The 17,183-nt window shown below is 41.5% G+C and overlaps 1 protein-coding gene across 1 annotated transcript; it reads left to right on the top strand.

Moving 5' to 3' along the window:
- The first annotated feature begins 9,076 nt into the window (after positions 1–9,076).
- Positions 9,077–17,183, top strand: LOC100833209 (phosphoinositide phosphatase SAC2). The gene is made up of 16 exons (XM_003558613.4): positions 9,077–9,733; positions 10,460–10,664; positions 10,758–10,923; positions 11,545–11,767; positions 12,386–12,462; positions 12,576–12,763; positions 12,860–12,954; positions 13,054–13,187; positions 13,276–13,386; positions 13,901–14,210; positions 14,942–15,063; positions 15,180–15,290; positions 15,786–15,977; positions 16,069–16,227; positions 16,347–16,428; positions 16,581–17,183. Exons 1-16 carry the CDS (start codon positions 9,674–9,676, stop codon positions 16,689–16,691), a joined length of 2,346 nt encoding a protein of 781 aa, XP_003558661.1. The 5' UTR covers positions 9,077–9,673; the 3' UTR covers positions 16,692–17,183.

Raw genomic sequence — 17,183 nt, 5'->3', positions numbered from 1 at the left:
ATCATGCAATAAAATTTGCAATTTCGCTTAATAATATTCATGGGACCGGACATTCGGGCATGTTCTATTGCAATACTGCTTGATTGCAGTAGGCACGTACTAACCCAATCGTATCTGTTTACCTAATTTCACATGTACATTTTTTTTTACCATCCCTTCCTCCAGATGCACAAAAAAATTCACAGCTTTTAAAAAGTTCTATGCGAATATCGAGTTCACATGCATGGAACTTGGATCAAGTTATGACTAATTTCCTGGATCGACAAAATATGCGCGATCAACCAAATAATCTGTTATGTTTCCACTAAGTCAAGTCAAGTGCTTAGAAATGATACCTAAAAATTTAATCGAATCAAGTCAAACCAGGTCAGATTATTCGATTACTAATTAGGTGCCGACTAAGTAGCGCTTAATTAAACTAAGAGTTGACCTCAGATACTTCCATCAGTTGCTAGCTGGAGAATATTATATTCCCATGATCCCATCACTCCTCGCCAAAACAAAACTCCTGCTGCATGATTGTAGCTCTAGCACATAAAACAAACACTAGCTAGCTCTACATTTGGAGTTGTTTATAGTTCCTCGGCGGGTTACATGAATGTACATACGTAAAGACTTGTGATGGAGACAAGTTTTTTCATTCATAGACAGCCAGTGCAGGTCAACAACATATGCGCATGTTGAGGGTCAACGGGTCAAAATCGTGGGAAGGTCGCAGATACAAAGGCATGCACGGTTTGGGTTTTGACCATCGAAACCGCTAATAAGATGGGTCCAGCCAGCACAAGCCGTGGGTCAGATACTCAGATGGTTGTTTTAGATGGTTCAGTTTCAGTATCCGGAAGGGGCAAGCGGCTCTCTTGCACAGACCTGTACTTATGCATTGAACGATCCCTGTCTAGTGTCTAGTATAGTATAGCTAGCTTATCTTCAAATCCTGCAAGTAGTAGTAGTTTCTTTTTAATGATTTTTAGATTTGAAATAATGCGAAACGACTTTTCGTTTTGGCAGGCATGCAAATTGCAGAGTAGTACCCCCCTTGAATAATCCTGCTCCGCATGCACACTGCACAGCACGTGCTTCCAGTCAAATCGTAAATTAATGTGCAGTTTAGCTTACATACTTGGAGAGAAAAAAAAAACAGTTACAATAGAAGTAGGAGTATTTGGAATTCGGAAATTCAGTGCTGCCCTCGATCACCCCCCCAGGTGACAGTTGAATTTCACGTTACGGCGGTTCTAAAGGGTAATTGTGCATAGACCGACAGAGTCAAGGAGCTAAGAGTAAAATTAATAGTTTAACCTGGCGCCTAACATATAGTTAGCATGTATAACAAGATGGTTACAAGAATGTACTATTTTATTATGAGGAGACCCGCATTATAGTCTCATAGAGTACTTAAAAGCAAGTGCTGCAACTGGCTACTATTAGATAGTAGCACACCTCTCTTCTCTCTCATTTTTTCTTTTCTTCAACTAAGCAAAGATACGATATTTAAATCTTATAGCCTACTTACGTCATCTTATTATTGTTGCTGCTCTAAGCAGTGAAGCAGGAAATGCAGGCACAGCCGATCGATCACAAGCTTTAGAGAAGGCATGGCCAGGTCAAGAACATTCAACACGCGAACTAAAGAATTCTTCTTCTTTTTTGCTTCTCGAACTTGGGATCATATCCGAGCTAGTAGTCTGTGAGACGGCTTAATTTCATCCCTGGTGACTTGGACGTGTATGCACGAGACCACACGAGAGAATGCACGTTGTTGGTAGCTACTAGGACTCCAGGCGTACGTACGTACGGTCCTCGTTCTCCTCTCTGCTTTGGCTTTGATTTCGTCGGTCCCGTTCGGTCACTCCGGCACGGCAAACACGGCGCCATGTGCGAGCGTACGGCACGGCGAACCTGGAACTGTGTTTTCGCGTTTTCGAAAAAAACTTGGATGCTGCTTTTTACCGGTACGCGCGAGTCCGGCTGCTGATCAGCGTCTGAAGAATATTCATTCAACCAACACACGCAGTTCGCCGTGTGCCCGTCTCCGGGTCATCGAGGAGATTCATGGTTTGGCACGGAAAAGGGCAAAGCCGCAAATCTGGGACGTAGACGGTAGTAGCGCCTAGTTGGGCCGTGGGTGCCGGATGCGGCCTGTCATACAAATCTCCTGGGCCATCCGCGCAGCCCGTACGTATCTGGCGAGTTCCTGCCGGGCCGAGGCTCGGCCCGTTCGTCGTTTCCTCTTTCCTCTCCGTCTAGGGCTCCAATACGCATGGGCTCCAATACGTATGGGCTGCGCTGCCGAAGGCCAGTGAAGCCCGTTCGCATGGGCCACGCGCCTAGAAGCAAAGGTAGTAGCGCTAGTTGGGCCGTGGGTACCGGATTCGGCCCGCTATACCAATCGCCACGGAGCAGAGGCCCGTACCGTCGTCGTTTCCGCTTTCCTCTCCGTCTAGGCTCCTCCCCCCGGCCTGCTGCAATACGTACGGGCTGCGCCACCGAAGGCCAATGAAGCCCGTTGCGCATGGGCCACAGGCCGTGCAACCTGAGCTCTCTCGCCTCCGCTCGTTCCTGCGTTGCTTTCGGCCTTCCGGGCGACTTGAACAGCACCGGATCGGAAGGCGACATCCTCGATCGAGTTGGGCCATGGCCTGTGTATCGCTATCTTTTTTATTCCGTCCGGCTGACTCGTCGCCCCGAATGAATGCAACCGGCGCCGTACGTCGCGGCAGCCGCAGATCGATCGCCGGGCTGGGTGGCGACTCGGAGTACGTACCTGCAGTCCTGCGCTGCGTCTGTCACGTTCAATTCTTGTTGACGTTTTAACGAAAAATTGAACTAAAACAACGACAACAATTTCGAACCGATTTTAGCCGCACGCCCGCGAGGCTTATCCGGATGGATCACACACAAATAACACAGACACTGTAAATGTCCACATTAACTGCGAGACGGGGCGTTCCTCTCATGAATATATTTCCAGATCTCGTCTGATGGTATTTCCGGCACACGGGCTGTACTTGTAGAACAAAAATTAAATCCGACATTTGGAACACATGCTTCCGTACGTACACTTGCACTTGTAAGCGTTTATTAAAAAAGAAGTACTATAGCACTTCTGTCGTTAGGCAGGGTTTCTCCTTCTAGAACGCTTACATGATTAGTACTACTATCTCGTTCTCGTAGCTAGCCAGGCAGCTAATCTGAACTGTCAAGTGTTAAACAATTCCGGGAGGGGGGCATCTCAGCTGATCACCCATCGGAAGCGATCTAATCGTAGTTAATCAAGCACAAGTGGGCACGTACACTCGCCGATCGTCAACTCGATCGCCACGACCATCCACCTGGCCCCTCTCTGGCGCCTCCTCATTGGCCCATCCGGTCCATGCCAAGTCCGCATGCATCCCTCCTTTGGCTAATCTACGTAGAACCTGTCTCATGGATTGAACGAGCTAGCTAGAGAACGAATGTGTGTCGCCGTTGCGTGCTGTAACAAGTACTACTAACAATTGGCCAGACCATCATTATTCAAGCTGACTGACCTAGGTAATAATGGATCAGACAAACGAAAGGTTGATTAGGTTACTAGCATTTAAACCGATGGCGATTTTGTCTAATCACATGGGAAACCTGTTAATGACTGGCCAGGGTTAAACTAATGACCAAGGGGATGATGATGACGTACTGCCGGTTGGTTGCGGCCAAGAGATGGCGGCCAAATCCGCCATGGAACTGGCTAATACTAATATTAATTACCTCTCGTCTCCAAATACGGAGTAGATCCCATCCAAAAATGTATAGATAATCCCCACGAGTAAAGCGAGCGACGGAAGGAACGGGCCGTATATCACACATATTAAGCAGTCGGCATCGCGCCAGCTTCACTGCCCGCGCGCAGCCCTGCAGGATCTGCGTGACGTGCGTTGTTTTGCTCCTAGATAATAATCCCCCGCCAAGTGCATGTGACTTGATGGATGCGTATCCCAGCTTTGTACTCAAGATCTTAGGGTACGCAATTGCTAATTACATCCAACATTATTTTTGTTTTTTCAGGCCATATATGAGTACACGACTCAAAAAAGAGAGTACACGACGAGTGACGAGACGTGGCTCGTGTCCCGTTTTGTGTTCTCCTCTGCTAACTTTGTCATTTTGTTGAGACACGACGCAATCACCTGGAAATGGACAACTAGCTTTTGATCAAAACTTTACCCATCTGATCTGAGGTTGCCCACGCAACTTGGTATGCAAGCTTTGCCACTGACTGCCAAGAGTCGGTTGTGATATAACCTTGTCCTCTTAATCAAACTTTTGTCATTTTCAGTGTGTAGTAAACACTTTGTTATAAAGTATTTCCTCTGTTTCAATTTTGAACCAAAACCACGGTAGGAATTATGGAATGAAGAGAGTATCAGATCAACGTAGCACATTTCAACAACTTAACTGACAATTGTGCAGAGAGAAAGTGGTCTGTTTCTTGCAAGATGCTGCATGTGAACATTCTCTGTTTCTTGTCAGAGATGGCTATCGTTATTGGTGCAAACCACCTCTCCTTTGTAAAATCAACAACCATGTACTAGTACGAAACGGGTTAGCCAAACCTGCAGTGTTGACTTGAGCATGCAGGCCTGACAGGGACGTAAACATGCAATTAGCGCAAGTGATAAGGACAGATGGATCCATCGACGCAGGCATCAAGTTCTTGTTACGGGCCGTGGTTGTTGAGCTACAAATACAATTGCTCGCGCTAACAGTTCAATTGGCATTGCAGATACTAATCCTGAACAGGAGGGAGTATATTCCAATTTTTTTAATCTCAATCCACGCGGTGCATGCACATCTGAGCAGGAGGGACTCTTTAGCCCGGGGAGAATAGAAGGCTGCTTGGAATTAAAATTAATATACTCCGTACTAGTTTGGTTAGCCATCTCCAGACCGGGTCCACCCACATCAACACATTGAACTCGTGTATGATCAAGTACGGAGTATACTTAATTTTAAGCTTATGACTTTGAGGCCGGAGTCCTGGCTGCAGTAGAAATAGTTGCAGGACAGGACAGCCTAATGCTTTACACAAATTACCAGCAGTAGAACTGTTCTGTACGTAGAAGGGTCTCGACTCTCGAGTGGTCACGTGATCAGGTTTTTCAACCTGCAATCGTCAGACATCGAAATGGACTGGCCGCCTGTGATGCCGTACGTTGTTGTCTCAACCTGACAGAGAGAAATGCTCGATGCTAATTAACCTGACAGAATAAATTTTTCTTCGGGCCTACAGTGCTCCTACTAATAAGCTCTGTAAAGGCAAACTGCCGGGCAAAGCTTTAGTGCTCCCTAAAAAAAAAATTTGGCGTCACTTAATATAAAATTTGTACTCCTTCCGTCTCATATTAAGTGATCTTCTTTTTAGATATAGATGCATATTTGGACAAATTTAAATTACTTAGCATGTGATCGAGGGAGTACTGATTTAATATAAAATGGACGATTGGAAGGAGTATTAATCAGTGCATCCACGTCTGGCTTTGTAACCTACTCACACTCAGGAAGCTTAGGAGCAGCCTAGCAGGACTGCAGGACCTACACTAGAAAGAAGAAAAGGTCTCTCCATCAACTACTTATATCAAGAACATTTACAATGACCAGGGGTCACCCGAAAAAGGGAAAAGGCTATAAAAAAACACCAGAAAAAGAAAAAGGAAAACATCCTATAATTGTGGAGTAGCTTGTTCGTGCCCGAGGCAGGCACCTACCTAAAAGGGACATAAAGGCAGCAGCATGCGTTGTGCTCTCGGCATCCATGCACGCACACGCAGACACAAATATATGCATCTGCCATCCCATCCATTCCATCTGAATCCAAATCCGCCATCTCTAGGTGTCTACTACATGGCCATGCTTGCGGCCACTTGTTTTGTCTCCCACGCGGACGAGGCTTAATTACACACCTAACCCTGAACTGAACCCGGCCCCAAGACACTGTTCTCTTGCTAGCTATACAGCGCAATATAAATCTTTTTTCCCAAAAAAAAAGGTCAAAATCACACTGTTCGTGGGTACTAGGTCAAAATCTATGTCCAGCTGAAAAAAAGAAGAAGAGGAAAAGCACCGTGCATGATTGACGCCTCGTGCCTCCGGCGCGCCCGAGATGGTCTCCGTGGGGCACCTGTCCCAGGATCCGGCAGAGAGGAGAGGCTACAAAGTTAAAAGTAAAAAAAGTTGGTATGGATAGATAAGCTCTCGTGCTAATCTGAGATAAGGGCTGCGCCGAAAAGCTGAGTGCTTATCATGAGCTCGCCGTGGGAGTGGATAAGGATCTTATCGGGGCTAATTGTTTTGGGGAGGTTAATTGGCGTGTTTAATTGGTGGTTCATGGGCTTTTGTGGACTGTTCTAGACTTGCAGGTGATGGTGCTATTTGGAGAACATGTGATCGTTTTTTAAGCTTGGTGGTGAAGGGATTTTCAGCAGTGGGCCTAGCCTGGTTTGGAGAATAGACAGGTGGTGACTGGTGACTCCTCGCATCCAAAGGAGGCAAGGACTCGTTGGTAATTTAAGTAGTTAGGGATTACAAATTGTAATACTTACCAACAATGATAACTTATAAACTTAGTGCATATATTTAGTACTCAAATTTGTCCAAATTTGAATGTATTTATGTCAAAAAATATTTAGATATATGCAATATTTCGTCACTTAACATGCGACCGAGTGAGCAGCTTTTTAGAGCAAAAGGCTCTCACCTAGTTCCATTTCAGTCATTTCTTGAAGGGGAAGGGAGTGTCTAGATCTAAACGTATTTACTAGTAGACAGATTGTAATTGAAGTAGTTTGGTGATTGAAAGTAACAATGATGATATTTTAGTGCATACAATTAGTACCAGGAGCATGTACTCCTGAGTGAAAGAAACTACTCCTATCTTATTATGCACTTAAATGTTCAACTCTTTTATGTTCTTTTATGTTTTCATGTAAACTATCATTTTTGCATCCTAGACCTATATAGAATCGACAAGGTTACTATTTCCAGTTATGTTTTGGAAAAAAAAAGGATGCAGAAAGACCTTCCGAATGAAAATTTGTAAGCGTATCAAGGAATCGACATTTAAGCTTGTGCTTTCGGGCTCCCGGGAGACATATATATTGTTGCTATCATAATGAATAATACTAATTTTTGTTAGAGTTTTGATAGAACGAAAACAAAGAGTTACATAACAAAAGGGAAAAAGGAACAATTATAATATCATGACATCAACATATGTCCATTAAGATCTTACTTGAACAATATCTATTCTAGGATCGTATCGCTGCTTTCCTTTACCAAAATAAGGAACAGTTTAAATCATGACATCAAACTCTAAGTTTCTGCTATTTTTCACTCCTCATCTACGAAAAATGATTGCTCCACATAATGGGAGTAGTGTAGTTCACAGTTGCTCTAAGGTCTAAATTATTCCTGCCCAAGAGGTAATTGTCAATTCGTCATCCAGCCTAAGCATTTGCTCAGTGACATTGGTGATGGAATGCCATTAACATATATTTTTATTCTTATAAAGAAGGTGTTACTACTAAGTACTATACTATTTCTTCTGCTGAATGAATCACACCAAGTTGCATGTTTGAACACATCCTTATTGAATTGGTCACCTCCATGGTTGTTATTCACTCCCTTCGTTCTAAAATATAAAATTTCTAACTTTATTCTATACCACGCTTCTTTAAATTTGATCAAAATAATACTCCCTCCGTTCCATAATTCTTGTCGCAATATTACATGTATCTAGACACTTTTTAGGAATAGATACGTCCATTTTTTGGCAAATTTGAGACAAGAATTATAGAACGGAGGTAGTAGTTTTTTTTCCTCCATATGATATTTTTTTAATGGGTTTCATTATCAAGATAAAGGGACAAAGTTCACCCCACTCAAAAAAGTCTCAAACATACTTGCTGCAGCTAAAACAACAAGAACACACACAGGTCTATGAGCGACGAAGTGCAAAGAACAAACTAGAGGTACTTATTACAGAGGACTCAATGGGTCGCCAAAAGTTTAGAAAGTCTCCCAACAGTTCGTAGGACGAAAACCATTAGTTCCCTGTGGATCATCCTGAACTTCTTGTCAGCTCCCTATGGATCATCCTCACCATCGTCAGGTTGCCTCCTCTGGGTCCTTGCAATGTGAATCTTGACTTGAGTAGGATGATGCTTCACCAGCCCGCAATTAGTCACCATCATCATCCGCAATATCAAATAAGTATACTATAAAAGTATATACCATGTTAAACTTAATAAAACTAATTTATAGCTGTAGATGTTGGTAGATTGTTCTATAAACTTGACCAAATTTTAAGAGGTTTGATTTAGGACAAAGTTAAAACATCTTATATTTTAAAAGAGAGAAAGTATTTTTTTTTGAGTTTTTGGGCCAATGGATCTCAGCCCAACAACTAGCAGCAAACACACACTTCCTCTCGCCCTCTCCATCTTCATTCGTCCTCGTCAATTCGCCTTACGCCACTATCCGCCACCTCTTCTGCAATCGATGACGTTGTTAGTTTTTCGACCTCCAACGGCTACCACGGGTCTTCTTGGTGATAGTATGAGCTTACGCCATGCACCCTTCACCATCCTCGACTTTGCATCCGCCATCACGTTAGTGTCGATTTATGTGATCCCTAACCATTCCGACGAGAACATTTTCTCTTTCGGTTCCGCCTTCCAATCCACCAATGTTGAAACTGAAAGAAGGCAATGTAGGAGCTCGAATCGGGCAGCAGATCTCACAGGCAGAAAATCAACCTAACATTTTTGCAAATTCTCGTGCCATTGCAAAACAAAAAGAGCATTAGACAAACAGGAAGAAAAAGCCTATCATAATGATTTCCTAAACTGTCTCTCATTAATCTACAGCTAGTAGCGCCATGACATTCTGGCCATTCTCCACTGTTTATTCGGCCTACACCAAAAGAGGGCATTTACCAGTTTCCTCTTGTACAAACCAAAACTTCATTTCACCTCTCGATTTTCTTTCTTTCTAAATAAGCACAATAAATCCACTAAAGAAGATGCTCTGCCGCTGCTGGCTGCTGCAATGATTAGTCTCGTGTTTGCGCCTTGCCACTCTCGCCTGGCTTGCGTTTGCGTGGTGTTTTTGTGGACGACGGCGTCGTCGCCAGCCTCCTCCTTGTGGCTCTCGTTTCCCCCCTTCCTCCTTCTCGTTGCCCTCAGAAAAATCCATTCATTCTGCTCTGGAAATTTAGCCCTCTCCTATTTATAACCCATCCATCTCCCCGCGGGGGCGGCCAAGGCTAGATTTGTTTGCCTGAATTTTTCCCTGTTTCTCTCAACCGGGAATCGGGTTCTTGATTCTTCCGTCGATTTCTCCCCTTTCCCGGGCTGTTGATTCTTGCACGGATCGAAAGGTGCGTTTTTTCTGCAGAATTTTCGGTGTTGGAGGTGTTTGGAACAATTTCGATCCGTTCGGTGGTCGCTGGTCCATTCTTGATCCGAAAGGTGGTGCTGTGATTGGGCTATTTACCCTGGATCATTTGTGCTCGAGCGCAAGATGCTCTACTTGAAGCAGCCGACGAGGAGCTGAACTACGCAGAGTCTCCGTCTGTTCTGAATTTATTGGTTCGGATTCGTGCCCCTGTTGTGTATCTGTTTGTTGATCTGATCCGATGGAATCTATAAGAGGCGGCAAGTTCCTTCAGAAGTTCCGGCTCTACGAGACCAGATCGGTAAGGATTTCACGCAAACTTGGTTGACTTTGATGCTTGATTTGGTTTGGCTTGAACTGGATTGTACCTGTAGGTTCCTTAGACTTGGCGATCTTTGTGTCAGTAACCTCGTGCGTTTGACTTTGTTATAAGGGTGTGTGTTTGTTTGTTCATGGTTGATTGGATTATTGAGTGATTTAATGCTTCCACCGTGGGATGGATCTCCTTTATGTTTGATTCTGTTCAATTTGATTATAAGAAAAGGTTAAAAGGCTGCAAAAAGGCGAGGGAAGATCCCCCTTTTTGTTTCTTTTGCAGGGGGAGTAAAGAAATGGCTATTTGTTTTTCATGCTTGCCTGCAATTGTTTCACGAAGACAAGATATGTGCTGGTAGATCTTGTTTAGTGATGCTGTTGTTGTGTTCTTGGGCTTAATGTGTGATCCTTTTCTGCTTGGCGACTCCCATGCTAATGCCAGAATTGAAGGTTTCTGGTTCCCAGCTGACCTTACATATATCAGTATATGCATAAGGATTCTCAATATTGGACGATAGTTTGATTTACAATTCAGAAGCTAAGTTTTAACTATTGGTTGATACGACAGGCAACCAAAGTTATGTAATTGTTCTCCTCCAAATACTGTTTCATTGATTGACTGGAAGCGATGTTACATGTCAAGTGTTCATATGCGTTCTACCAGTTGCTCAATTGCTATTCTAACAAATATTTGTGCTATATTTTGATGCAGAAATTTTATCTTATTGGAAGAAACAAGAGCAGGACTATTTGGAAAGTGCTAAAGATTGATCGGTTGGAATCTACTGATTTGGGCATCCAGGAAGATCCTACATGTTACACGGAGAATGAATGCCAAGAACTGCTTTGGCGGATTCACGAGGGGAATAGGTTGACTGGTGGGCTGAAATTTGTCACAAAATGCTACGGAATAGTTGGTAATTCAACATGAACTGAGATTGCTAGAATATATCAATCAAACTTTTGTAGCAGTTCAAAGTATAATATTTTCCTCATGTTTGCTTCTTCAGGTTTTATGAAGTTTCTTGGTCCTTACTACATGGTTATCATTACCAGGAGAAGGAAAGTTGGCACAATCTGTGGCCATGATATTTATTCGATTGGGAAGAGTGAAATGATCGCAATTCCATGTCCTATAGTCTGGCCCAACGTGGCTAATTCTAGGGATGAGAACAGGTCTTTCATTTTTTCATCATGTAAATATTGTGTATTGCCTGTTGTAATTCCATCGCTGGTTCATAACAATATCAAAATCGCCAGCTTCCTTCCTCTTGTATTTGTAGTCTTGGACATAGATTTGTTATTCATTTATGTTACTGTAGGCCCCTTTCTTTTCATATATTTCAGTCCATTCGGCTGCTCCATTCTGTGCATTGTCGGTGGTGTTGTCTATTTGATTTTATTTTATTGAACTATTTTATATTGCATATTCAGATAAGTTTTTTTGTCATGTACTCGTATTTCTAGTTGAACACGGGCAATTTCATTCGACCAATGACGGTGTAATATTCTTTTTATGCATTTACTATCATTTATCTATAAGTATAAAATTTGCTTGTTGATAACAATATGCATCCAGCTCATATGGTCGGTACATCATGACCATTCTTGCAGTACTGAGATTTGTGTATGGTGTTCATATGGTCAGAGGTACATAGAGTTGTTTCGAATTTCTTTGGTCCCATAGTATTATACTTATAATATTCTCAATATACTACAAATTTATTCTTGCCAGTGTTCTTTTGATTTTTATAGTCTGCATTAACTCATGATTTTTTTTGTCCCCACTTGTTGTAGATATAAACGGCTCCTTTGCTCGGTCGATCTCACGAAGGACTTCTTCTTCAGCTACTCTTACAACATCATGCGCAGTCTTCAGAAGAACATAGCTGATAAGAATACTGGGCAGGTTGTTTATGAAACAATGTTTGTATGGAATGAATTTCTGACACGAGCAATGCGGAGCCATCTCAAGAATACCAATTGGACTGTGGCCTTAATCCATGGATTTTTTAAGCAGGTATATTCTTCTACAACTAAGTCTTTTCGCACTGCGTTTGATTTGATTTCCCTTGTCATTTCTTATTATTGACCTATGGATATCACTGCTACCATCTATTCATCATTGAAGACTACAAGTAGGGATCCTGCTAACTCATTACCATCGCACTAACATATGCGTTCATTCCACATTTCATGACCTGGATGTTGTGAAAGCTTGAATAAAGGGTTTGCAAACGCATGGCTTTGTATAACCTGCTGACATTTTTCAGTTTGAGCTGCTTGCGGCTTTCACGAGTCGAAACATTTGCTTGTAAGTCTCAGCAGACTGTTTGTGCTTTTTAGTAGTCAATTATCAATCTTTTCTTTGTTGCTGGTACGTGGTAGTAATATACAGTTCTTTGAATTAAATTGCATTGCCATTTATGCTTATTTTAAATGTCTACGAAACTGGGTTATGCCATGCATAAATAATATTCTCAGCGTAATTAAGAACTAACAACTTCTGTTGCTATTTGGTTTGCATGTCTTGATGATAGTAGTGTTTTCCTCTTCGCGAGGCTTACCATTTCCTATAGTGTGCTTCATCTGTCCAAGTACTATAGACATGCTAATAGACATATCTTTGTGCATTCAGTCCAAGCTGTCAGTATGTGGGAAAGATTTCTGGTTGACACTTATAGCCAGACGTTCGCGTCATTTTGCTGGAACCAGGTTTGCATTACAAGCATTTAAGTTTTTATTTATTTTGGATAACATACAGTGTTAAGTAGTCAAGCTCTCCTTTATATTTATCTCACACATTTTTTATTTATTTTGAAATATAGATTCTTGAAACGAGGTGTTAATGAAAAGGGTAGGGTTGCCAATGATGTTGAGACTGAACAGATTGTTTTTGAAGATACACCTGATGACATCCCATGTGAAATAACCTCTGTTGTACAACATAGAGGATCAATACCCCTCGTCTGGTTTCAGGAAACTTCAAGACTTAATATTAGGCCAGAGATCACATGTAAGTTCTTAGTCTGTCATAAATTTGTCTATCTGTTTTCAATTTTTTTTTTGTCTATCTGTATACTTCTTCTCTGATAGTCCTTGCTACCTGCAGTAAAACCGGATGTGGACTACAAGGCAACCCGGCTTCATTTTGAAAACCTTGCACTGAGATATGGGAACCCTATAGTCATCTTAAACTTAATCAAGGCGAGTGTAACATAATTTACAAATGATTTAATTGTAAGCTTGATAGTCTTTTTTATCAGGTCTGAATACTATTTTTTGGATTGCTTGCATATTTTTCAGACTCGTGAGAAGAAGCCTCGTGAATCTTTGCTCCGCGCTGAATTTGCAAAGGCTATCCATTACATAAATAAAGGGTTACCGGATGACAAACGCCTGAAGTTTTTACACATGGATCTGAGTAAGCTTGCTCGAAGGTAATCTATTGTACTCCAAGATGATCTTCTATCTGAGCTCGCACCTACCTTGTCGGTACTAATGGTATTAACTACATGGCATCTGCAGGAAAGGCACCAATGTGCTTGGACTGTTAAACAAGGTAGCATCAGATGTGTTGGAACTAACGGATCTCCTTCATTGCGAGATAACTACATCAAAACCCAGGGGCGCCTCAAGGTAATTTTTATACCTACTTAGGAACTGTTCTGAAGATCATTGAGCATGTCTTTCCTCAAGAATCCATAGGTCGACTTAGCAAACACAGGAAATTACACCCTCCAGTAAAGAAACAGAGTCCTTTGTATACAATCTCTTAACGTTTGACCATATATCTATATGGTTTATATAGATTGTACACATGAAAACTATGTGATGTTTTTTTTTCATAATATAAGTGGTGAGTGTTAGTTCACATCAGATGGAGACAACTGGAAGTTGAACATGGTCATGTAGGTGGGCATCTGTTAGGTCAGGAACAGAGTATTCCATTGTTTGAACTCGTAGATAGATGTCACACCCTTTCTATAGGCATAATGAGCTTGACACACAGATGTAAAAAAAAAATGTACTCTACTGCAGATAAAAGGCAACTACTAACCAGAGGAAACAAATCAACTTAACTTGCAAGTAAGGAACTTCCTGCTGGTTTGCTGCTCGCAGTACTGATGGATATCTCTTAAATGTTTTACAGTGGGCAAGGAGATGTTACGGAGTCATGTGAGATCAAAAGCAATGATGATTTCTGTGCAGATATGATGGTACCTCTTTTACTACAAAAGGGTGTCCTCAGGACAAACTGCATAGACTGCTTAGACCGCACAAATGTTGCACAATTCGCATATGGATTAACTGCTTTAGGACGCCAACTTCATGTGTTGAGGCTCACTCAAGAACCTAAAATTGAATTGCATGCTCCTTTGGCTGACGATCTGATGGATTTCTATGAAAGGATGGGTGATACATTAGCTATCCAATATGGTGGTTCTGCTGCTCATAACAAGGTTAGCATCTTGTTATATTTGTGACTTCTGATAACTTAATCTGCATTACATACTCTTGAAATGGTGCTTCTTTCAATATGTGTGCACCTAAAGTTTATAGCATAGAGTACTCTGGAAGGTGCGTGGCTGTGTACTATTTTATTTTTGGGTCCCTTTATTTTATACTTTACCGCCTTTGCAGTAGTTTAATTCCCTCGCTACATTCTTCTTTTTTCTATCATTTGATACATTTGTTTCTCTCTCATTATCACGTTTGGTTATTTGGATTAATGCTTAAGTCAAATAAACGTCAAGGTAATGTACCTGAAAATAGATTTTCAATGAACAGTCGGGTCAGTTCTGTCTACTTGTCGTTTTTGCAAATGTCGTGTGTACCATACTGCGATGAAAGTTTATACCAAATATAGAATGTTTGCTCTCACTGATCTCCTATGATTAAATGAGCTTTTTTAATTAATTGGATGCAGCTTTGCCCTTTGGAAACAAGTAAAGCAATAGAGGTTTGTGAAAAAAAATGCACAGAAAATGTAAATCAGAAAGGGTTTGCGTATTGAAATATCCGTGACACAAAAATAACAGGATTTTCATTTAAGTGGTTGCTGCTATAATATTTAATATCTTTATTCCATAACAATTTGAGTCTTATTGGTAGGCAGTAAATTCAGTACTCAACACAAAGCCCAAATTGGTATTTTGAATAATCAGTAAGTTTTCCGTCCCATATGCTGCAGATCTTCTGCGAGCAAAGAGGGCAATGGAAGGCAGCAACCCAATCCCAGGAGTTCCTTCGGACCCTTCAACGTTACTACAATAATGCCTACACAGATCCTGAGAAGCAGGACGCTATAAATGTGTAAGCTTCTTCATTTCTGTAAAATATCATTCTGTGCAACAGAATGAAAGGAAAATGCTGACAGTAGTCTTGTATATTACCACAAAAGTTTTATCCATTTTATTTTAAAAATGCAGGTTCTTGGGTCATTTCCAACCTCAGCAAGGCAGACCTGCGCTGTGGAAGTTGGACTCAGATCAGCACTACAATATTGGCAGGCAAGGAACTGTGAATGAAGAAAGTGGAAGGTACTAATATAAAATCTTCTATTAAGAAACATGGCTTGATGAGCCGCTCTTCAACACGGCACACTTAGATGGAATATCAAAGCAAAAATTATCAGCATTATCACCTCTTGGTCCAAGTAATACATGTAAAAAACTTGTCACCATCAAGAAGTAATGAACTTCTTTCCGAAGTTTCAAGTTTATAGGCCTGTGAGATCCTGGATCAACAAAAATTGGTTGTCCTCTACCTTTATCATTCATTACAAGATAACTAGGCTTGCATGTTCCAACATATGGAGTAGTAAATTTTGCATGATCTCTAATAAAAGATGACGTGTTGGTTAGCTCAAGCAAGAGCCTAACTTGGTGTTAAGTGCTTACAAAATTAAGGCTTACTGAAGCCATCTAGACTCAGTTAGTGGCACTGTTGAGTGTTGACTGTACTTCTCATATTTGTTCCACAAACATTAAAGTTCATATGCATATTTAAGTAACTGACACATTTCAAATCCGCAGATCATTCATAAAGAGGTCACTCTCAGATGGAAATATTCTATGTGAAAACAGTGTACCTATATCTGACCGTAACGTTGGAGAAAACAACACTGCAAACTCAGAATTACTCCCCATGCAACAGCTGGATGATATTAGGGAGCCTACTGACTCTGCACCAGAGATCTACATGTGTGAAACAAACCCATGCTCCAGGTATATTAATCCTTATTCAAAGTTGGCATTTGGAAACTTCAGCTTGTCCACGATTGTAATACGATCTAACTTTATTTTTTGTTATTTCTAGTACAAAATATAGCACAATGCCTGGAAGACACTCCATTTCGGAAGAACGGCAGAGTTACTTGAAAAGATTAGGTTATCCAGAATTGCATTCGTCAAATTTTCTTGATCTTGATTTATTATCGTCTTCAGGAAATTCTTGCGACGAAGAAGCTTTTGAGAGGTGCTATATATACTGCTACCAGTTTACATTTTTACCACATCCGTTATGTTCACATTCCCTTGACCTCTTATCAGTTATTAAGGCCGATCATGTGATGTTATTCTAACCATCATTTACAGGTCATCGCTCATCCATTCCCCAATGGATGTTATCAGTGTTGAATCTGCTACAACATACAGTGAACAAGGACACAACGATGAGGTCAGCTACTCTTTCGGAACTTTTCCCTTTGAAAGACTTGTTCCATTATCATCTGTGAACTGAAGTTACCGTGACATTAGATTCTAGTGCTGCATTATGTTATTCTTCATTCATTGATGATAAAACTTTCTCCCCCCCCTCGTTGTTAACAGGGAAGGGATGACACAGATCTGTCGCGCTCGAGCAGCCAGCTCTCAGACTCTCGTGACTATTCAGACCGATTTGCACAATGGGTGGCTAATGGAGGCATGCTTTGCTACTAGTGCTAAAGATTTCCTCCTGATGGCATCTCTAAAATTTGTGGCAGCAGGAAAGACATGCTAGAGCGAAGGGAAAAAAGCTCGATGGCAAAGCTGCAATCTGCCAATCTGCAATGCACAGGGCTGGTAATCGCCGAGGCTGCTGTGACGAAAGAAGAAACACAATGACTGGTCAGCGTATCAAAGCTTTAACGCGGTAACTCGATCGAGGAATGCAATTCATTCATGCTGGGTTGGTTTGGTCGAGGTGCAGGATTCAATTACTATGGTGAAGAATTGACCATAGTTGCAGGGAATAATAGGTGAAACATATACATCTGATTGTTAGCTTAGTTTGACAGATCTTTTCTCGTTAGCGAAAAAATATAAAAAACCCGGAAAATGGTTTGCAAAAAGAGAAAGGACCGCTCCTGTAAATATGCTACAGATACAAAAGTATGCTGACTGCATTGGTTTTGGATGGCGCTTTACCTGTATATGTTTGTAAGACATTTA

This window comes from Brachypodium distachyon, chromosome 1 (genome assembly GCF_000005505.3).
Source record: "Brachypodium distachyon strain Bd21 chromosome 1, Brachypodium_distachyon_v3.0, whole genome shotgun sequence".
NCBI lineage: Eukaryota > Viridiplantae > Streptophyta > Magnoliopsida > Poales > Poaceae > Brachypodium > Brachypodium distachyon.
The sequence above is the reverse complement of the archived record's forward strand: the minus strand, read 5'-3'. Positions and strand labels throughout refer to the sequence as shown.

Excerpts from the sequence above, each read along its gene's own strand:
- LOC100833209 (XM_003558613.4), top strand. The coding sequence starts at position 9,674 with ATGGAATCTATAAGAGGCGGCAAGTTCCTTCAGAAGTTCCGGCTCTAC. Across the intron at positions 12,955-13,053 it reads TCATCTTAAACTTAATCAAG|ACTCGTGAGAAGAAGCCTCG; the intron begins GCGAGTGTAACA and ends CATATTTTTCAG. Across the intron at positions 13,387-13,900 it reads AAACCCAGGGGCGCCTCAAG|TGGGCAAGGAGATGTTACGG; the intron begins GTAATTTTTATA and ends AATGTTTTACAG.